The sequence below is a fragment of the Ursus americanus genome, chromosome 7 (assembly GCF_024610735.1).
Source record: "Ursus americanus isolate L20-20 chromosome 7, mUrsAme1.1.p, whole genome shotgun sequence".
Classification (NCBI taxonomy): Eukaryota; Metazoa; Chordata; class Mammalia; order Carnivora; family Ursidae; genus Ursus; species Ursus americanus.
Genome location: NC_142133.1, coordinates 34,461,707 through 34,485,846, shown reverse-complemented (window position 1 = coordinate 34,485,846; position 24,140 = coordinate 34,461,707). Strand labels below are relative to the sequence as shown.

The window sequence follows — 24,140 nt, the reverse complement described above, 5'->3', positions numbered from 1 at the left end:
GTGAAGGGAGAGAGAGAAATCTTAAGCAGGCTCAATGCCCAGCACCGAGCTGAGGAGGAGCCTGACACGGGGCTGGATCTCACAGCCCTGAAATCATGACCTGAACCTAAATCAAGAGTCTGATGCTTAACCGATTAAGCCACCCAGACACCCCTGAAATGTAATTCTTGAGTGTGTCTAAGAAATCAGAAGTGTGCTTGTTTCTTCCAAATTAAGGTGAGCTCAGATGAAGTAAGTTTTTTTCCTCTATCTTCACCTAGAAGTTTCTTGCTGCTAGTGATTGCTGTTTTTATGTGGTTGTCCATCCCCCTCATCCAACAAAAAGTCTCTAAAAAGCAGCTGTGGTTTAAGAGAGAGGATAGACTGGGGAGTAGAAGCCCAAAGATCTAGGTCATAAACAAGCCCATAAACAATGAACAAGTCACTTAATTTAATGGCTTAATGGAATTTATGTTTTTATCTATGAGTCAAAAAATGTTGATTAAATTACTTCAAAAATCTTTCTGACTCCAAAGTTCTAATTTTAAGGCCAAAGTAGGAATCTTCATTTTCTCTACCAAACAGCGAAGTATATGAAATGAAGGGATGGACTGACAGTTTGACTGCACAAAACAGCACAGGAGAAATAGGTGGTCACTTATTTTTAAAAAACTGATGGTTAACACTGGACTTCCATCATGGAAAAGAACCACCTTTAGAAAAGTAACAAACCTTTTTAACGTGTTTAAAACAACAGCCTTTTTTGTATTCCCAAATCTCTCCACTTTCCCCACACTAAGCAGCAGTTTATAGAATCTCATTTAAGTTCCATTAATTTCCATAATAGCTTTCTAGAACTTTTGGGTTCTACTTCTGGAAGAAAAGTATATATAAGCAAATGTATGCATACAATTGCAGAACTAGAGAAATATTAAAATAGCTATCAGTAGATCATTCTAAATTTTCAGCCATGGATGGTACCAGTAGCCTAGAATAATGCATATCACATAATAATAAAAGCCAGAATGACTCCAATAATCAGATAATAAAATGCTGATGATAATTTTTTTTGAATATGGTCAACAGGTAAGGTAGCTAAGAAAGTATAAAACAAAATTTTCCTGGCATTGATTACTCCTGCATTCAGTATTTCGTGACAAAACCACAGCACTCTAAAAAAAAAGTGTGGAAAGTTAGTGAAATTTTAAACAAATTAGATACATAAGAAGCTTAATAGATGACAGCAGTTAAACCTACAAAAAAAAATACACTACATAAATTGTTACGTGTGTGGAAGAACTCTGTAGACAGAAATGTTTTAGGAGTGCTACAAATCAAAAGTTAAATAGTAAGGGGTGCCTGGGTAGCGCAGTCGTTAAGCGTCTGCCTTCGGCTCAGGGCGTGATCCCGGTGTACCAGGATCGAGTCCCACATCGGGCTCCTCCACTGGGAGCCTGCTTCTTCCTCTCCCACACCCCTGCTGTGTTCCCTCTCTCGCTGGCTGTCTCTCTGTCACATAAATAAATAAAATCTTTAAAAAAAAAAAAAGTTAAATAGTAAGAGTTTAATGCAGTTATTTTAACATTGGTATCATATTAAATTTTATTGTCTCATTGTGTAGTTATGATACCCCACCTCAAATTCAAGATGTTTAAATTAAAAACAACAACAGCAACTACCTGGCTTTTCCTCCTGATCTCTACACTCTGTAAATGTCATCCCTGGTCTCCTGATAAATAGTATTATAATTCTGAGTCATCCTTATTTCCTTTATGTCATCCCATTAGTTGGCAAATCTGACTGATTTTTCCTTCAAAATCTCACTTGTATCCAATCCTATCTTTCCATTCTCGTGGTGGCCACCCTAGCTCTGGCCCTTTATTCAACCGCCTAATACCCAGAAATCCTCCCCCACTCTAACTCAGGTGGTGCAATGTCACCAACTTGATTTGGATAAAATACTGCCTCATCATGACATGCCAAGGCACCCACATCTTTGGTCTAGTTTTCAAGAGCGTCTGTAATCTGGCCTTGATACATCCTTTTAGTCTCGTCCACGGTAACTACAGACACTCTCCATGTTAGTTAAACCGATCCACTTTCTAACTCCACACACCACTTACAAGCATTTTCTACCTCAATATCCTTCACTGATCTATTACTCACTTTGTACGGGGTATCTTCTACCTACCGACCACAAAGCTAAGAAACAAAAATGATTTAAATCCAACCACCTTAAAGACCAACTTAGCTTTAATTCCTATATCATGGTCTACCCTGATAAGCCCCAGCAGAAAGTGCTTCTTCCCTTTCCTCAGAGATTTTAGACTGTCTTGCCACAAGCATATACACCCAGAGCTGGTTCTCACAGATCTCAGTTAACTCTGCTCACTTGGAAGATATAATAAATGAACCAGTAAGTGTATAATAAATTTATATAAATGAGATAAAGATCATGGGTGATGTTAAACCTCAAGGATTCGGGAGATGAGAAAAACAAGGACATTAGAATTCAGGTTAGATATCTCTAAATTAAGAAATATAATGAGACCCCAACATTTAATTTAAGATTGGAAATACTCCAGACACCGTAATTTATAAGTTTTAGACTATGAAGAGTGTTCTGACAGTATCACCACATAACAACCCTTGAAAGTAGATTAAAAATATAAAATTAAATATTGGGATGCCTGGGTGGCTCAGTAGGTTAAGCGTCTGCCTTCAGCTCAGGTCATGATCCCAGGTTCTTGGGATTGAGTCCGTGTTGGGCTCCCTGCTCAGCAGGGAGTCTGCTTCTCCCTCTGTCTGCTGCTTCCCCTGCTTGTGCGCATGCTCTCTCTCTGTCTCTCTCTCTCTGACAAATAAATAAAATCTTTTTTTAAAAATTAAATTAAATGTTGCTTAAAAATATCTACACTTTTATAAAAACTGGCTTTCCAATGAAATGAAAACCTTTTCTTCAAAGAAGTTAGTTGTAAAAATATGTTCTTCCTTGAGAAGATTCCCTAATGATAATTCAAAAAGACTTTTCAAAGAAAACTCGGATTAAACTATGCCATCTGATGCACACTGATCGTTTTTAGGAAAATGGTTCTTATTTTTATAAAGATACAGATGTGTCAAATGCATTTTCATGGGACAGTGTTAAACTTTGCCAATAAAATATGCTTTAATCAACATACATTACATGACTCCCGGTAAAAAAAGTTTATTTAACCACCAGAAATGCTGTATCATTAGATACAGCCCCAGTAAAAAAAAGTAATAACCCGTAACATATAACCTCTATAACCTATTAGCTCAGATAAAATGAGTTGTGTCTGAAGTACTAAAGCACAAAAGTGTGTTTCAATGAGAAATTTAAAATGGAATTCGCTTACGGTGAAATTCCTTATTTTTGTCACTTGGTTACAAGGGGGTTGTGTTCATGCACATGCATGTACGTGTGGTCACAGCCTGCAGAATATGCATTTTCTTCTCTCATTCTGTGGGCAGAAATATTGTGTGCCAAACTGGCCTCTGCATTATGTAAATGATATGGAGAAGCCAGAATTTGTTAAAGGTAAAAAATATTTGGGTTTGGAACCAGGGAAAGAGAAGGCAGAATGGATGCCTCCACCTAGGACCGAAGGACATTTGATGGTTTCTTCTCTGGTATCTGTCCTCCCTCCCTCTCTTTCCCCCAAAACTTTAGTTTCTGTCAGGGATCTCTGTGGTTCTGGAGAAGGTGACCCTACCCTAGTTCCAGGGGTGGTACAAGCTCATCAGTAGTCCTTGTGATTCATTCAAGAGTAAGAATATGATCTAAACCAGTAAAAGAAGTGAATTTCATGATTTTTCCTAGGAATAGTGAGAACTAAAGCTGTTCATCCTCTCTCTCCTGAGATGTAAACATGGGTGCTGAATAAGGATGCATATAGTCCCTTTGTGGGGGGAAGAGCCAGTCTTAGGATGATAATGACTCCTCTAAAGACAGAATGATGAAAGGAAATTGGGTCACTGGTGACATTATTGACATTACTAATGAGTCAAAACAGTAAATCTTGTCTAAATTCATCACCACTTCTGGATTTTTCACTTAAAGAAGTCAGTAAGTTCTCATTATCACTTAGGCTAGTTTGAGATTTTGTTTTCGGATACTGGCCAACGAAAGAATTCTAAAAGATACAAGGATAACTATATATTGTGCAATGAGTGTAGAAAACATTTGGTATATAAAAAATTTACAACTTTTTTTAATCTAAGAAAAATCATTAAAATCAGAAAATTCATAGAAGCAGACATAAAAAAATTCACAAAACTGGAAATTGTACGTAGGTTTAACAAGAGACTCATTCGAAGATTTCATTTTGTTTCCTGGAGTAAAATTACTTACCTGGAAGTGCACTATGTCTGTATTCTATCTTGTGCTGGGGATTCTTCCTAAAAAAAAAAAGGAGAAACCAAAAATAAGATCTAGTTTTCCAATCACTAAAAATTAGTAGGACTATTTAAATTAAACTAGAACAACAACAACAAAAAATAAACTAGAACACTCACTAACCTACAAATAAAATTAGGTCCAATAAGCCTGTTATTGAAAAGCATTTTGTTGTTGTTGTTAACTATAGTCACCATCTGTACAAAGCATCTGCTTTTTTTTTTTATTTTTAAAAATTTATTTATTTGAGTGAGAGAGAGCATGAGCCAGGGGAAAGGCAGAGGGAGAGGGAGAAGCAGGCTCCCCACTAAGCAGGGAGCCCGACATGGGGCTCGATCCCAGGACCCTGGAATTAAGACCTGAGCCAAAGACAGACGCTTAACCGACTTGAGCCACCCATACGCCCCCAAAGCATTTGCTTTTTAGTTACAACATTTACTAAGTGCCTATTACATGCCAGGAATATTTCTAGATGCAAAGATATACTGGTGAACCAGACAAAAGTTTTTCCCTCATGACTTATGGAGAAAAACAGTATGAGATGAAGTACAATATATCATATTCCCAAAATATAACATATTGTATTTCTAAAATGTCAATGCCATTTATCACATATATAAAAATACAATGTATAATAGTGTAAAAAACACAGAACACAAAATATCAAAAATGTGTATGTATGTGTTTGTAATGTCTAAAAGGATACTTTTTTTACAGTCTTCTTGAATCCAAGACAAAAGCATCTAAGTCATGTCTCTAAAAATCCCCAATTGTTAGGAGAAAACAGAAAAGTCAATTTGCATTGAGAAATTTATATGACATATTCCAAAGTCAAATAGAAACTACTGTTTGGATATCTATTTTTGATTATATGTACCTATGATCTCTTCTATTATTTTATTAAATGAATGTTGGGACATGCCATATATATATGACATATATGTCATATATAATGTATGTATATGTGTATGTGTGTGTGTGTGTGTATATATGAATGACATTCTCCAGATAATGCAAAACTGCTCAGGCAGCAAAAATCCAAAGTAGTAACTGGTCGATCATGACCCACTTGATGGGTACCCCTCTTGGGGGATTAACACAGGAGAGCTGGGGTACATTGACAATAGGTATGTGCTGAGGTACACAGCTCATACGACGCTGTTGCGAAGATTTGTGAAGAATACAGAGCAAGTCCTTAGTCTAAGGGCAGGATAGGTTGTAATTAATGTTAGCCACTGACACATCCATCATTGGTTCAGTAAATGGTCATGCGGCACTAATTACACGTCAGGCTCTATGTCAGGTATCAGTGACATTTCTTATTGCAAATATCTCTTCTTTTGGGGATCACTTTTCGTATTCTGCGAGCATTAACACACAGTACAAGACTGCAACCACACTGTTAATTAGGGCCATAACTCAACAGTTTTGAAAAGTGGAAAAAAGATTCTACAAAAGATTGTGTATTTGGGATAATTAACCCAAATCTGACCTTTTAATGGAAAAGACACTTCAAAGTTGAGAGAAAGAAACTGGACAACTTCAATGTGGCCAAGAGAACTGCACATGAACAAAGCCACAGGGATAATCTATGGGAAGACTAAACATGCCAGCCCAGCTCACTGACTTGTTTAATTCAGTCTTTATGAAAATGCAATTAATGCTGGACGTCAGGGGAGGAGGAACAGAAACAAGAGGGACATTAATACCAAAGTCATTCTTCATCGATAACCTAGAAAAAGACTGTTGGTCATTTGAGAGTATTTTTGGTAACCTTTTAAAAAATCTTTTTTGTGTGAGTATGGTAAAATTAAATACACCGCTAGCTCTTTGTTTTGAAAAAAATGCCAAACCTACTGAAAAGTAGCAAGATTGGTACACTGAAATTCCATATACCTTTGCTGAGATTCTTCAAGTGTTAACAATTCCATACAGATGCCACATTGTTGTTATTATCATTACTAGTTATAGTCTTCTGAGATTTAAAACCTTTTTCTCCTTCTTTTTAATATATGTATTTTTTTAGGTTCCAAGCAGTCCTAACTTTCCCCACTTTGCCCTTAATAATTAAGAAAAAATATATTGAACAGTTAAATATGGTCTTAATTGTTTGCTACTAAAGCCTCTTTCAAAAGCTGCTTTTAGAAAGTCTCAAGTAAGTGAATGTCCGTCTTTAAAATTAAGTACAGAAATAGACAGAGGACCTGAATAGAATTTTTCCAGTGAAGACATGGCCAACAGACCATGAAAAGATGCTCACCATCACTAATCATCAAGCAACTGCAAGTCAAATCCACAATGAGATATCATCTTACACCTGTCAGAATGGCTAAAATCAACAAAACAAATAACAAGTGTTGGTGAGGATGTGGAGAAAAAGGAACTTTTGTGCACTGTTGGTGGAAATGTGAATTGGTACAGCCACTGTGGAAAACAGCATGGAAGTTCCTAAAAAATTAAAAATAAAAATACCATATGATCCAATAATTGTACCACTGGATATTTACCCAAAGAAAACAAAAACATGGGGCGCCTGGGTGGCTCAGTCGTTAAGCGTCTGCCTTCAGCTCAGGGCATGATCTCAGGGTCCTAGGATCAAGCCCTGCATCGGGCTCCCCGCTCAGGGCATGATCTCAGGGTCCTAGGATCAAGCCCTGCATCGGGCTCCCCGCTCAGCAGGAGCCTGCTTCTTCCTCTCCCACTCCCCCTGCTTGTGTTCCCTTTTTCACTGGCTGTCTCTCTCTCTTTCAAATAAACAAATAAAATCTTAAAAAAAAAAAAACACCACTAATTTGAAAGGATATATAAACCCCTTTGTTTACTGTAGCTTTATTTATAATTGCCAAGATATGGAAGTAACCTATGAGTCCATCAATAAACAAATGAATAAGGAAGATATGGGTGTGTGTGTGTGTGTGTGTGTGTGTGTGTGTCTGTGTGTCTGTGTGTAATATTATATAGCCATAAAAAAGGATGAGATCGTGCCATTTGCAACAACATGGAAAGCCCTAGAGGATATTATGCTAAATGAAATAAGTCAGATTGAGAAAGACAAATACTGTATGATTTCACTCATATGTAGAATCTGAAAAAACCCAAAGGAATAAACAAACAAACAAAAGCAGAATCAGACCTGCAAATACAGAGAACAAACTGATGGTTGCCAGAAGGGAGGAGAGTGGGAGGATGGGGAAAATGGGTGAAGGAGAGTGGGAAATACAGGCTTCTGGCTACGGAATGATTAAGTCACAGGAATAAAAGGCACAACATAGGGAATATAGTCAAGGATATTGTAATAGCTTGTATGGTGACAGATGGTAGACACACTTGTGGTCAGCACAGCATAATATATAAACTTGTTGAATCACTATGTTGTACACCTGAAACGAATGTAACATTGTGTGTCAACTACACTCAAAAAAGAAAAAAAAAGTACAGAAATGGAACCAAGGAGTTTGTAACAGAGACTCAAGTAGTTTATACATCAAATACCAGTTAAAAGACTGCTGATAACAGATGTCAGCACCAGAGAGACTGAAAGTGAGAATAACAGTTTTTAAAGGCAAATGGGGTGAGGGAGGGGGTACTGATTCAACCTTAAGGTTGCAGAAGGTGATCCCCCTTCTCTATTATCTTGAAACACATCCACAATGGCGCTCACAAACCCCACCTGTATAATACTGCCTAAGAAAAAGGGAAACCACTTCAGAATAAAAGATAAGGAAAAAAGTTTTACACCTATATATTCCCAAAAGGAAGAGTAGTAAAGTGTATTTTGAAATTTTGTACTCAGAAAAGGAAAAAATTTTCAGCTCCATGGACAGATCTTCATCCGCCTTAGAGGAGGGGGAGTGTTTCTTTGAGGCTCTGATAATAGTTTCCATCCTATCCTAGAAGAACTTGCTATTTTCATAAAAAGACAAGTGTAGGGGTCCTGGGTGGCTCAGTCAGTTAAGCATCTGCCTTTGGCTCAGGTCGTGATCCCAGGGTCCTGGGACTGAGCCCCACATCAGGCTCCCGGCTTGGCAGGGAGCCTGCTTTTAGCTCTGCCTGCTGCTCCTTCTGCTTGTGCTCTCTCTGTGTCAAGTGAATAAACAAAATCTTAAAATAAAAAAAAAAAAAGACAAGTGTAAGACTGTAATGGAAACCAGATGAAACTAGTCGATTTGGTACTTTTCCACATTTAGAGGCCAAATTTCCAATTTTAAACAAAAGTATTATTATCAGTACAGTTTTTGCTTGAAAATGAAGAAAAAATACCTTCTGTGACAAGTTCAAAAGTTTTCTGTTTATGAACTTTAGGATGTATTTCCAAGTATATTTTCTTTGTTGATAAGTATAACTCTCAGAATAGACAGACTTCAATAGGAAAATGAGCCAGAAAAGAAAAGAAAATATATCACATGCAAAAGCACATACTCGAAATAAAGATAAATTTTAGACACATTTTGTTTATGTAGCAATTTAAATGTTTTTAAAAAAATCAGTATTCTGAATCTTAAATTCTTAAATTATGTCCTTCTTCAAGGTGCCCCATAATCTCAGTTCCAATCTTTATTTGCAGTTCCAAGCCTTCGTTTCTACTCCGGGAGAGTGGTTTTTGATTCTTTGCCATCAGTAGGTACTTGCTCACAGCCTTTTTGCCAAGAATATTCTTCCTACTATATACTGCCTAAGTTTAAATCATACCTCCTTTAGGAAGGCAATTCTGATAATCACTGGGACACAGCTCTAGAATATATTGTCCGTATCTACTACTTGGTACTCACTACATAATTTCTTATAGTGTCATCTAAATTTTCAACACAAATATGTGTGTGTGTGTGTGTATTATTTCTATCCTGTCAAATGAGCCACTAGAACTAGAAGCCATGGAGTTTTCCCTGCAACTTTTAACATCTTTTATAGCACCTTTCACAAGGCAGCATTCATCTGTTAGTTCTAACACATTTATCTATTAGAATGGAGATTTTTTTTAAGGTAAAAAGTTTTTTTTAATTAAGCTTTACATGAGTTTCCAAAATGGTGGAATATTTTATATTTTCCTATTTAATAAGAAAAAAAAGAAACTGTTTTTGCTAACTTTACTATTATTTCTTAAAATAACTGTTGAAAGGAACTTGACAAAATATTGTCAATATTTTCAATACAAACTGAAGTTTAAAATTCTCATTGGCTGGAGCACAAAAAGCAGTTTCTAGTAATTTCTAGACTGGTAATAAGTGTTTTTGAGTTCATGTTAACACTTAATATTTTTATAGTAATCCTAATCCACAGATCCTGATGTTTTCAGAACCATCCTTTGAACGCTATCCTTTGAAAGGCAGTTTTTCTACTGGAAATATGCCAGAGAATGCCTATTCTCATTAGGTTGAAAAGACTGCCAATGTTCTGAAACTGCTTTGTATTTACACTTACAAAGTTAATAATCAAAGTACTCACTGAATCTTTTTATGCAAACCTAAGACTAAAACATGTTAGAATTTCCTGCCATTAACAATTCATATTACTTCCCCAGGAAACAGTGAAAATGTAACAATCATATTAAGCAGACTCCATTGCAGTCAGGTTCCTGAGATACTGACTGGCCAGACACTTAGCTCTAGTCAATCAATCATGCAAGGAACACAGAGTCCTTCACAAATGCTTAAGAGACAGATGCCACTATGTCTTGGATCTGTTCTCATCTGGCTGGTTGAACTTTGGATCACTGGCATTGCTATGGAAGGGGCTCAGGTTTCAGGATCAGAAGAGCTGATTATGAATTCAAACTATACCTTTTACTGGTTGTGTGATTCATGGCAAGTCCTATAAACCAAGTCACCATTTATTCATCTGTGAAGCAGGGATAATACTGCTTAGCTCACACAGGGTTGTTCCAAGGGTTAAATGAAGTAATACGTATAAGCACTTGTGGGCTATTAAGTATATTCCATGTGTCAGCTATTTTTATAGAAACAGAAATTAATTTTACTTTAAGATAGCCAACTATGTTTGGAAACTCTGTGTGCCAGTAAAAGTAATTGCCAATTAAAAAGTGCATGTGGACTGAAAAAAAATAAATTAAAAAAGTCTATTAAATAATAAAATACGGCAAAATAAGTAATTGCCAATTAATACTAAATAACTGAATTTTGTTTTTAATAATACATTTTATTACGATTGAATATTTTCCCCATCATACGTCACATATTTATGGAATATTTTCTTTTTTTTTAAGATTTTTTATTTGTCAGAGACAGAGAGAGGGAGAGAGCACGTGCGCACAAGCAGGGGGAGAGGCAGGAAGAAGGAGAAGCAGACTCCCTGCTGACCAGGGAGCCTGATGCAGGACTTGATCCTAGGACGTCTGGATCATGACCTGAGCTGAAGGCAAACGCTTAACCGACTGAGCCACCCAGGCATCCCTATGGCATATTTTCTAACATTCACCTGTGCATATCTCATTTTCAAAAATCAGTCATTTCATAACAAGGCAGAATGTCTTTTTCATATAACCCTGGGTTAAGGCTAAGTGGCAGTTCTGTGCAGCTCTTTGGGGGCATATAAGCATTTGAAATAACTTTCAAGGATAATGCCAAATTCTACCCAGGACTTTTTCATAATAATGAATGGAAATACTTACTCAGAGTTCATTCATAGAAGATTTACATCCATTTTTTTCACAAATGGCATTTTCTGTAACTTAGCAGGCCTCAAAATCCTTTCTGAGTTTTTTTTTTTTTTACAATACTAATAATTATTAATGGTAATCTTGGGTTTCTAAACATAAAACTATATACCCATAACCACACCAGGGTTTCAGGAGCTGTTATATTTTAAAATACACATTTTCAAAAAAAATTCTGATTTTAATGATATTGGTATTAGAATAAATACATATCCGAAGGAAGAACACTCCAGGAAGAGGAAATAGAAAATGTCTATAAATTTGCTAAGGCCCAGAGGTAGGAAACAAGCTACAGTATTTGGAAAAACACACAGATTTGTACAGCTCAAAGAGAATGAATGAGAAATAAAACAGTAGGAAATGAAGTCAGAGAAGGACTTGTAAGCTATGGAATGGAATTTTGTGGGAAAGTATTGGGAGATTTTAAGAAAACATGATACCACTTAATTTTAGAGAATTATTCTGGTTGCTTACAGAAAATGAATCACAGGAGGGCAAGAGGAAAAACAAGGGTATCAGTTAAGAAGCTCCTGCAGTACTTCAGAGGTAAGAGGTAGTGGTTATGACTAAAATGGTAGAGGTAAGGGAAGAGAGAAGTGGTCAGGGTCCTAATATATTTTCAAGGATGAAATGGCAAGGACTACTGAATGAGTGATGTGAAGAAAAGAGAAAAATCAAGGCTCTTTCTAGGTTTGGGGCCTAAACACTGTGTGAATGGTGAAGTCATTTACACAGGGGAGAACACTTGGGAAAAAGCTGTTTTCATGAGAAAAATACAGAGTTCTGTTTCAGATGTATTAAGTTTGAATTACCTATTTTACAACCAAGTGTATGAGTCTGGAACCACTTAATTGAATCAGATGCCCTCAGGAATAAGAACAGAATAGAGAAGGGCCTCACTCCGGGAGCTGAGCCCTGTGGCTCGGTGATCATTACAGGTAGGGAAAAAGAGGAGGCAGCAAAGAAGGCTAAGGAAGAATAGGCCAGGAATATAACCAGTCTGGCTTTATGGACATGAATAAATTGCTCTCTGCCCTGGATATTGCCATTATGAGTGTAGGACCCTGAAACACAAATGATCCAATCTCTGCGTTTCCCATGTTTTCATGAGGAATTGAAGCCCAGGAAAATCAAATGACAAGCAAAGTCATGCTACAGAGTCAGTACAACCATCTAGAAGCCAAGGCTGCCGACTTAAAAACACATTATCTCTCTACCATAAAGAGCTACCTAAGGATTAACTAGGCAATGGTAACAAGAACAGAATCATACTTTTTATTTTTGTTTAATTCCAAAGATTTAGTAACTTAATACCAAAACTTAACACCCAAAATTTTAAGTGAACCTGAAGTACTATTTTACATCAGCTATAATAGTGACTAGCATGTTGGATGCTCAATATTTGCTCGGTAAATAAGCGATCATACTATATTTTTGTTTTTATCACAAAATAATTTATCTTGCATTTTTGAAAGTCAACATCTATTTTATTTTATTTTTTTTTAAAGATTTTATTTATTTATTCGACAGAGATAGAGACAGCCAGAGAGAGAGGGAACACAAGTAGGGGGAGTGGGAGAGGAAGAAGCAGGCTCATAGCGGAGGAGCCTGATGTGGGGCTCGATCCCGTAACGCCGGGATCACGCCCTGAGCCGAAGGCAGACGCTTAACCGCTATGCCACCCAGGCGCCCCTCAACATCTATTTTAAAACCTAAAGCAAAAACATGAATCCTATGTTATCAAATATCTAAGTTTCAAATTTTAGAGGAAAAAGAAGACTTAGTAAATATGGTCTTTATTAAATAATAAAAGAGTAAACCAGCATAAGATAATAGAAAGTAGCCAATTTGTTAATTGAACATCATTACATTTACTATCCATGCCAAAAGAACTCTGAAACTTCTTTTATACATGCAATTAATACTAAACGTAACAAAAATAATCAAATTTCTCATTATGAAAATAGATGCATATTCAAATATGCAAATAAAGGAGTAAGAAAAACAAAACCATAAAAGACATTCCAATACATTTTTTTCAAGGCTACATAAACATAATTGATGTCGTTACTACTATTTCTTTTTTTTTTTTTTTAAAGATTTTATCTATTTATGTGACAGAGAGATAGCCAGTGAGAGAGGGAACACAGCAGGGGAGTGGGAGAGGAAGAAGCAGGCTCCCACCGGAGGAGCCCAATGTGGGACTCGATCCCGGAATCGCGGGATCACGCCCTGAGCCGAAAGCAGACGCTTAACGACTGCGCTACCCAGGCGCCCCCCTTACTACTATTTCTAAATGAAGTTTAAAAAAAATTATAGCCAAGTCTTATGTAAAACCGCATAGGTAAGCCTGTGTATGTAGTCTAAGATAAGTTCTTCTAAGATGATATTCTTACACATGATTAAAGAACTGCAATCATGGCAGACAATGATAGGCTACTTCCTCTATATGCAGACCTATAAAAATGGATTAAGATTCTAACAACTTTGGTTACTCTTAACTATAAATAAAATGACTGGGACACTTGGGTGGCTCAGTTGGTTAAGTATCTGCCTTCGGCTTAGGTCATGATCCCAGGTCCTGGGATTAAGCCCCACATCAGGCTCCCTGCTCAGCGGGGAGCTGCTTCTCCCTCTGCCTGCCACTTCCCCTGCTTGTGCTCTCTCGCTCTCTTGCTCTCTCTCTGATAAATAAATAAACAAATAAAATCTTTAAAAAAAAAATGATTGATGGCCTCACATGATTGATTCTGGGAATTTCAACTACCAGACAACTACAGTTTCCCTATTAAAGCCTTTTTGCCTCAAATACAATAATGTGGATTAAAGTTAAACACACATTCCTAATTTTTATGAAACAGCTCCCAAAAATCAGTACCTTCTGGTTTGAAGTGTGCATCTGCACATATGATCAATTAAGATAATATTGCAATAATTTGGAACACTTTTCAAAAAATAAAAGAGGAGAGGTGCCTGGGTGGCTCAGTCGACTGAGTAACTGACTCTTGGTTTCAGCTCAGGTTATGATCTCAGGGTCCTGAGATCAAGCCCCATGTTGGGCTCCAACCTGGGCATGGAGCCTGCTTGAGCTTCTCTCTCTCCCTCTCCTTCTCCACCCCCGCTGACTCATGTGCACATGCGTATGCACTCTCTCTCCCTAAATAAAAAATATAAATAAATACAAAAATAAAAAAGGAAATAGCGAAAAATTTTAGATCATAGCTATAAATTTGGATCAGCAAATAATGAAAGATAATGAATTTACTTACTATCAAATACACTTTTTAAAAAATGAATTATGCTTGCTGTAAAACACTGTGTTCTTTCAACTATACAGATCACGTTGCAGATTCATTACAGTGAGAGCCCTTACAGTTGATAACTAATACACTTCCTTACGTCATCCCTCTTAGAAGGTATTATAATTAAACAAATAAAAAGTAGGTCATTGGCTTCCAAAAAACATCAAGGCACCAACATTTTAATTTGCATAATACATACCTGCCTTAAGTTTTTAAGTCCGAGGCAATGTATGTGAGTTTGACTTTACATTTTTATACTAAAATGGTTGAAGATGGATTCCATTCATTTTAGTGTATACATATTCTAAAGTTAGTGTCTAATTTAACAAACAAGAACAGGAGTAATGCACTGAATAAAATCCTATTACACACCAGAGGAAGTGAATGAGTCAGAGGCAGGCACAGCAATCACTGGGTTATATTAGACATTAAGTATCTAATGTTCTAATTCAGACAAGTACCTTAAGCTAATCAAATTCATTAAACTGAGCAAGTCTTCGGATAGACTATAGTGTACGGCACAAAAGGAATAAATCAGATTTATTAATGGGAAGATACTTAAAATGACAACATTAACTAGTTCTTTCATATTACCATTTTTTCAGGTTGATTTAATTTTGTGAGGCTTAAAAAAGTATAATGTCAGAAAATTTTAGTAATGCCTGTAATCTAGAAAAGAATAAAATTTAAGAATTAAATACCTTTTTTAAACATCAACCTCTTAAACGGGTTTTAGGAATCTTTATTTTTACTATAGTATGCATTTAATATGTGATTCATATCTGTTTTTCTGTTTTACTCATGGGAATGAATGGCCGAAAATGAAATATATCCATATATGTGTACTTTGGTGTTTTCATATTTGTTCTATCATGATAAAAGCTTTGACCATAGACGGCAATACTTGGAAATACAATACAATATCATATAAATTTAGGTAGCTGACGTAGTAAAAAACTGAGATTATTTAGTGTATTGTACACAGTTGAGATCATCTATATATTTCGAAAAGAGAAACTGAGTTGCACACATTCAAGGGATTAGAAGGTAAAACCGGAAAGCAAAAAAACCCCAAAAAACAAACAAAAAAGCAAACACAAAAAAACAACTCAGTATTTCACTTGAGAGACTGTTTTTACTTGAGAATAATTCTTATCCTGTTTTGTATAGGCAAATTTTCAAAGATAAAAAGCAAACAAAAATGTTTCAGCCATAAATTTCATCTCCCTTCCAAATGTGTCAACCATGATGGAAAACAGGTTTATCACAGCTCTACTTTTAGAATATATATATATATTTTTACTTTTGTAAATATAATAATCTCTGGCTGATTTTTGTGGGTTATTTTATGATCTGCAAGACTTCAATGTTTTTCTTCTGTGGCTATAGGAAAAATCTAGCATGCATTTACACAAAAACTTGCTTTTAAGCAAACCAAATTAGAACATTTTATCATCCTGATACAGTAGGCTTATATTCTAGCACTATAGCAATAAAAATCTTGTCCCAAGATGGAGTCACTCCTGCCTAGGGTGCCATGTCAGTAAACCAACACTTAGATAATTTTCAAGTCCCTATAAATGCTCTATTTGACCAAAAACACAATATATCCAGTCTGCCAATCCCCAAATACCACACCAACTCTGGGCTCTATACTTACTTCTTTGTTTTTTCTCACCTCAAATAAGGTTGACTCTGTGGCCCCAGCTAATCAGATATTTTCTATTTTTCTCTTCCTTGTTCTTTATTCTTTATCCTCTAAAAGCTACCCACCTTCCAACCCATTCTGCATCCTGGGATGGAGCCCACTGTGGGCTCCTTGCTCAGTGGGGAGTCTGCTTCTGCCCCTCCCACTGCTTGCATAGTGCACACATTCATGCTTGCTCTCTCTCCTTCTCTCAAATAAAATCTTTTTTAAAAGATGATATATTCTTGCAAATCAAGATTGTTAAAGAGTAAATTGCTAAAATTAAAGTGATGTTATATTATGATCAATGACATATCTACTAGATGTTTTTTGCCTAAATAATAATAATAGTATGTCCAGAAAGGGTATATAAATACATATCATGCTTCCATAACTAAGGTTTCTTCTATTGTTTTGATGATCTGAAAAATTCACAATTTCTTCAAAGTAACTCATTTAGAGCTTTTTTTTTTTTAAACTCCAAAATATTAACTTTGCCATTTGAATAAAAAACAAATACTGTTAATACTTTAGAAAACCATGAATAAGGGTGTCTGGGTGGCTCAGTCAGTGAAGCGTCTACCTTTGGCTCAGGTCATGATCTCCAGGTCCTGGGATTGAGCCCCCCATCAGGCTCCCTGCTCAGGGGGAAGTCTGCTTCTTCCTTTCCCTCTGCCCCTCCTCCATGCTAGTGCTCTCTCTCTCAAATAAATAAATAAAATCTTAATAAAGAAAGAAAGAAAGGAAGGAAGGAAAGCAAGCCAGCCAGCCAGCCATGAATAACAATGGTGGAGTCAGGCCCTGCCACAGAGAAATGTTGGAATGGAGGAGGGAAGAGACTTGGTTTTCATCTCACTGGCTTTAGAATCTTAGGCAATTCATTAACCTTTCTTGTTCCCGTTCCTTTATTTGTAAAACAGTAGTCAGAGTAACCGAACATATTTAACATTCTCCAAGAGTCTCTCTGAACTGTAATTAAAATTAACAAAGGAAAAAATCTCCAGATTTCATCTCCAAGTTCAACCAAGACACCAAGCAGCTCAACAGATGAAAAAAATACACTTTATGTATATGTAAATATATTTAGATCTAGATCTGAAAGTTTCTATTAGCATATGTGGGTCACTGGCATTGGAGTAATTTCTCTTGACTACTCACTACTCTCACCTCTCTTGAAGAGACTGACGACATGGAGGCAGCAATTTTTGACATTATTTTGACAGTATTGACATTTGATTATTCTTAGGAAGGTTTTGTATTTTACATTCATTCTTCTCAAGAATAAGCACATTTGGATTTTGCTTCTGGGAAGGACACAGGACATAATGGCAGGCCAATATCTTAACAACTAGGAAAAAACCCTGATAAACTGTGAAACCTGTTTTTATGACAGAATTGTGGGAGTAATGAGAAATTTGGATTATCTAAAATTCCACAAAGAAAAAGCCCTTTCTACGTTAGCTGACAATCACTGGCTGTTTTCTTTGCTAGAGTTCCTTGCCAATTCTTGGTGTGGGCTGAAGAATAAGATTTGAGTCACCTGGAGGAACTCTAGTTGAGGAAAGAGAAACCTGTAGAGCTTTTCACGGTCTCGTGCGGTTGTCATGACAATTTGAAAACTAAAAGAACCCTAAACACAAGGCTGATTCTTTCCACAAAATATCTGCTGAGTTCCTGGGGAATATGAGAGGTTTAAGGTCTGTGTGTGAAACTTCAAAATGGTAAAATCTCTAATTTATGTCATGTTTCAGAGATGAAGTCCCACTAGGGAGAAAGGATCTGCAACAAACACATAACTAGTCTCCTCTCAAGAAATGTGCCATATTTTAGGAGGCAGGGGAAGTAGCCTAATTGGCTAAGCTCAGACTATCCAAAGGGAAGAGACAAGAAGAGAGAGACCTGCTTTTCTGTCAAAAATCTAGACAAGTCATGTCAAAGGAACATGGACAAACCAAAGGCAGATTGGGTTTTATTAAAGTAATAACCTAGGCATTACTTATCCAAATCTCTGACTGGACAGAGATGACTAGCCCCTATCTGCCAAACAAGGTGGGGGGGGGGCTCACTGGTGGAAGATAACATACATAAAACACAGTATCTGAAATTATGAACTCTGTGGATAGGTTTATCAGCAGCCTAGACACATGAGAAGACAGAATTACTAAGCTCTAAGACAAGCAACAGCAAATGTCCAAACTGAGGCACAGAGGTAAAAAAAAAAAAAAAAAAAAAGAATGGAAAGAATAAAACAATGTATAAGAGACATATGGGACATGGTCAAAAGACTTAACATGGTTAATTTTAATAGAAGAATGAGGGAAGAGATAGAATGGGGCAGAACAATATCTGAGAGATGAGATAATAGCAAAGCGATCTCTTCAAACTAACAAAAACCACAATCTGCAAAAAAGCTCAGTGAACCCCAAACAGGAAGAATGTCAAAAAACTCATGCCTAAACACATGTTAGTTAAACTGTTGAAAGTAAAAGCAATGAGGGGCGCCTGGCTGGCTCAATTGGTAGAACATGAGACTCTTAATCTTGGGGGTGTGAGTTTGAGCCCCACGTTGAGGGTAGAGTTTACTTAAAAAAAAAAAAAAAAGCAATGATAAAAATCTTAAAAATGGCCAGAGGAAAGGCATGTTAATTTCAAAGCAACAGTAAGACAAACAAGTAATTTTCAACAGAAACTATGGCTGCATGAGTCAATGGAACATCTTTAAAGTGATGGGAAAAAAAGCAAAGTTGCCAAGCTAGAATTCTATACCCAGTGAAAAGAGCCATCAATCAATCAATCAATCTGGACATATTCAGACATGCAAAAGATGAAAGAATCCTTTCCCATAAGATTTTCACTAAAGAAATACTAAAAGAAGTTCCTAAGCCTAAGAAAATGACTCCAGATGAAAGAATAAAACTTCAGAAATAAAAGAAGGCCACCCAAAACAATAAATGTGTCAATAAATATAAGACAATGCTGATGCTTAAAATCTAAGAAAATAATAGCAATGCCATACAAGTTAACATGTGTAAAAGTAAAAATATATGACAGCAATATTTTTTAAAAAGGGCAGAGGAGGAAGTAAATGGACTTAAACTGATATAAGATTACTGTTCTGTTTCAGAAGTGGTAAAAGAACCAACTGTACAGTAGACTGTTACATGTCAGTGATGTCTATTAAAATCAAATACAACTACTGAAAAAAAAAGAATATATAACTAAAAAGTTAATGGAGGAGAAAAAATGGAATGAAAAACATTTGATCCAAAAGAGGTCAGAAAACAAATAAAGGGACAAGGAATATATGGGACAAATAGAAAACGATAGTAGCAAAATGGCAAAATTAAACTTTAAAATATCAGTGATTGTATTAAATGTAATTGGAGTAAACAATCCACTGAAAAAGCAGGCTGGATTAAAAATAAAATCAGTGAACCGGTTATATGCCATTTGTAAGAGACATGCTTTAAATATAAGGACAGAGGTTGAAAATAGAAGGATGAAAAATATTAGCACACAAACACTAACCAACAAAAGGTGGAGCAGCTGTATTATATCACGCAAAATAGGAGCTCTATTTCTGGTAATGACAGAGGAGATCATATCAGACCAAACCTCCCACAGGTAACAATTACACTCTGTTAAAAGTATAAAAACAATCATCTTAAGGAAATGGATAGCTACCAAAAGCAGGCAGAAATCAGCAGAGAGTCCACACATGGAAAAAGGGAGCAGCTCTGAGCGAGTTTCCCATTTTTATGGCTTTTCCACTGAGAACAGACCACAGCTGGTGCATTAAGAAAAATTGACAGAATTACGAGAATAGACAAACCTTATAGTGGTTTTATTACAGTGGAGATTCTCACATTCTTTTCTCAGTAACTAATAGAACAACTGCAGAAAAAATCAGCAAAGATAATTTATGAACAACCCTAAAACTATCTGCCCAAATTGACTCTTACAAAACCTTATTCCCCCAAATCACAGAATATATATTTCAGTGCACATAGTATGTCCGACAAAAATAGACCATCTGCTGGACCAAAACCAAATCTCAATAAATTTTAAACTCTAAAAAATGTTATATGACTACAATGAAACTAAATTATGAATCAATAATACCTAGAGCAATTTCTAAACATTTGTAAATATTAGACAAAGCAGACTTTACAGCAGGAAGCATTTTAGAGACTAAGAGGGACATGATATTCATAGGACCAGATAACTTTTATAAGTTTTGGAACTGATATCTGATCAGGTCTCTAGCAAACTACCAATTATTAGGAAACATAGAACATACTGAATCATAATTTGATAATGCAGTCAGCAAAATCCAGACAATCAGACACTCCTCAGAACAAATGGTCACTTTCTTCAACAAATACATTGCAAGGGAAAAAAAATGAAGAGGAACCTATTGATTAAATAACTTAAGAAACATGGCCACCTTTTGCCATATATGGATCTTAAGTGGATCCTAATTCAAAGAAAAAAAAATTTAAAAGAAAGAAAGAAAGAAAATAAGTAATTAACTGTAAGAGGATTGGGATACCTGACAGTATCTAAGTGATATTTATTTAATAATGGTGTCATAGTATATTTTTAGAAAGTCTTTATCTTTCAGTGATATACCCTAAGATACCTATGAATAAGATGGGATAAAAAGATACAATATCAAGGGTTTACTTCAAAATAATCTAGGCATAGAGGTAGTAGATGGAAGAGAGGGAAGTATAGACGAAACAATATTGGCCAAGATTTGACAATGAGTTATGTCTTCATTGGCACTTGTTCTACATTTCCCCCACTTATGTAGATGTATAAAATTCTGCATTACAAAAGTTCCCTAAAATATTCCCTAAAAATGAAAAGGTACATGGCCATTGTGCCACGAGCTGTGAAAGGCTGTTTTATTCTAAAAAGATAGAGAGAGATAGAGATTCACATTTGTTCTACAAGTAATCTCACTCAACATTGCTTCATCAGTACTTGGCATTTGATGATTCTTTGGAAAATTTTGTTGAATGAATAAACGGGAACAAGGAATTAGTTACATCAAGGGTGTGTGTGTGTGTGAAATTTTCCTAATTAATCATGATACTGAGTATTTTTTCTTAAGTTTATTCACCATAAGGAAATTCACCATTTCCCTTTGGACAAAAAGCCTGTACATGTCACTAAGAGAAAAACAATAGCAATTCGTATGTCTTCTTTCTGTATTCTGGATATATGTTTACTGTCAGTTATGTGGTTGCAATTTTTTTTTTCTCACTTTGTAGTTTATCTTCACTCTCTCAATAGTGCCTACTGATGTATAAAAAAATCTTAATTTTAATGTAGTCAAATAATTAAATGTTTTCCATATTAGTGATTGCTTTTTATATCTTGTTCTAGAAAACAATACCTAGTCTGGGATCATGAAATAATGTTTGTTTTTGTTTTTTTTAAGATTTTATTTATTTATTTGACAGAGAGAGAAACAGCAAGCGAGAGAGGGAACACAAGCAGGGGGAGTGGGAGAGGAAGAAGCAGGCTCCCAGCGGAGGAGCCTGATATGGGGCTCTATCCCAGAACGCTGGGACCACGCCCTGAGCTGAAGGCAGACGCTTAACGACTGAGCCACCCAGGCGCCCCATGAAATAATGTTCTTATACAGATCTTTAAAGCTTTATTTTTTTTTTTTCCTTTCACATTTAGTTCTATGATCCATCTGGAATCCAGTTTTTGACTATGGTGTGATATAGGGTTCCAAATTTCCTTCTCCAGATAGATATCCTTACCTCAATAAAATTAATTTTAAAAATTTATACTTTTATCAATGCCTGCAATGCTCCTTTTTCATGAATATGTCACCTGCATATGCATAGGTCTATAAGATGTTCTCCTGGAATGAAACATAGCAATTTTCAAATAATAAGGCACAAGGTTTTCGATTTTTCTTTCCAATGTCAGATGATTATCCTGCCTTCTTATTGAAAACCACAATCATAGAAATAGTGACAACTTCGAACAGACCAGTAGGTTCAGTAAACTGTTCCAAATTTATCTAAGAAAGATGGCTGTCTGGAATTAAAGCTCTCTAAGATTGGAATCACTTCTTTCCTTGGTAGTTTGATTTATTTCAAGTTCATTCATTCATTAAACAAAGTTGCAAATACAAGGATAAAACAGTCCTTGCTGTCAAGAAAGTTTCTTGACAGGGGCGCCTGGGTGGCACAGCAGTTAAGCGTCTGCCTTCGGCTCAGGGCGTGATCCCAGCGTTATGGGATCGAGCCCCACATCAGGCTCTTCCGCTATGAGCCTGCTTCTTCCTCTCCCACTCCCCCTGCTTGTGTTCAGTCTCTCGCTGGCTGTCTCTATCTCTGTCAAATAAATAAATAAAATCTTTAAAAAAAAAAAAAAAAAAGAAAGAAAGTTTCTTGACAGTAAGTTACTGTCTAGAGGAGATGGCATTCCAGTCTCGTAAGACAAATTCTACTATGCATGATACAGACAGGAAAAAGATGCTATGAAAGGAAAGAGAAGGTGCTCTTCTTTTAGGATCAAGTTTCATGTGTTGGCAAAAATGGCAGAGTGGTAGCACTTGAGGAAAGTAGAGATAACATCCTGAACTGATTTATGTCACGCTGAGGAGTCTGGATAGATTGTACGATGGGGTAGCATCAACAGCTTTTCAGTTATCTGATTTGCATTTTAGAAAGTTAGAAATGAGGAATACTTTCAGGCATTTACAAGGTTAATAAATTTAACAATTTATAATTATCTAAAAGAAACATTATAATCCTATTAACAAAATGAAAACCTACTATCTATAGAAGTATAAAGACTAAAAGGCTTGAAGTGAGAAGTTGCCTGCAATTTCTTCTGAATACACAACTGAGGTTAAAGAGAAAAGGAGGACAACCTATCATTTCAGGGGTACATACCTATAACAAGATGCTCCATAGGGACATTCAGGCCGGTCATCAGCCTCATCCTGACACATGACTTGTACACCTCCATAATCGCTATCACCAGGGTGACTGAAGTGTTGAAAATGAACAGGATTCTTCCTATGAGGGTGGCAAATATACTGTCAGAAAAAATAATTAATAGGGTATACTAGAGGTCTAGATATACTACAAAAAATAATTAATAGGATATAGCAGGAAACCAAGCAATCCACATCTAAGTATTCCAAAATTGAACCAATGTGCTACATTGTTAAAAATAGAGCTCATGACATCTGGCTGGTACAGAACTCTCATGGTAGCAAAACAGAAGCATCATGGTGATTCAAAAGCACAATTAGAAAAATATAAAGGAAAAGCACAAGGATAGTAAGATGCCTTAACCACAACTTACAATTCTCTTGAGTTATATACTACAACTATTTATCTTTCTAATATCTTTCTAATCTTTCTAATATCTAAATAAGACATTAAATAAGCAGACATTTAGGTCTGGGTGATTCAATTCTCAAGTCTGGATTCCCTAGTTCATGTCCTTGCTTAATCAGCATGTCTACATATGACACATTTAATTCCCCCACTTTATCTTGAAAGCCTCTAGCAAGATTTGCAGGACTAAATACTGAGAAAGTGTAAACCAGTACAAACATGATAAAGCTCCTAACCTTTAGGCCAATGTGTTTTACTAGGCTTTTAATACACATATACTACATAGCCACCTGCTATGGAAATAACGGAATTCCTGTAATTTCATTTTACCTGTAGCAGTTTGCCCCATACATGCAGGATGTCCTCTTGATTTTGTTTTCTTCAGAACTTTGTGCAACTGAGTCAGTTGCCTTTGCATGCAAAGTTTCAGAATTGGAGAGATCAGAGCTGGCCTCAGGAGGAGATCCTTGAGAGTCCTCATGGAAGGACTTGTCCTGGGCACCCAGGTGACTCTCAGAACAGCTCATCACCTCGCTTTCTTTACTTCGTGTTCCTTTCACAATACTTTTATGTTCAGGAACCTTACCAAGTTCCTCTATTGGGATTTCACTTCTCTGTGTCCTAGCCTTCATATCATTCGCCTCTGCATTACTTAACATGATTGCAGAACATGACTTTGGCACTACCTACAAAGACAAATCAG

At 36.2% G+C, this 24,140-nt stretch overlaps 1 protein-coding gene across 1 annotated transcript in view; it reads right to left on the bottom strand.

Moving 5' to 3' along the window:
* Nucleotides 1–24,140, bottom strand: part of APLF (aprataxin and PNKP like factor) — an 81,448-nt gene that overhangs the window by 5,662 nt on the left and 51,646 nt on the right. The window contains exons 7-9 of the mRNA XM_045788141.2: nucleotides 23,768–24,123; nucleotides 22,985–23,110; nucleotides 4,355–4,401 (exon numbers count right to left, since the gene is read on the bottom strand). Of these exons, the coding sequence (XP_045644097.2) occupies nucleotides 4,355–4,401; nucleotides 22,985–23,110; nucleotides 23,768–24,123 (529 nt within the window). The remainder of the gene's footprint in view (nucleotides 1–4,354; nucleotides 4,402–22,984; nucleotides 23,111–23,767; nucleotides 24,124–24,140) is intronic.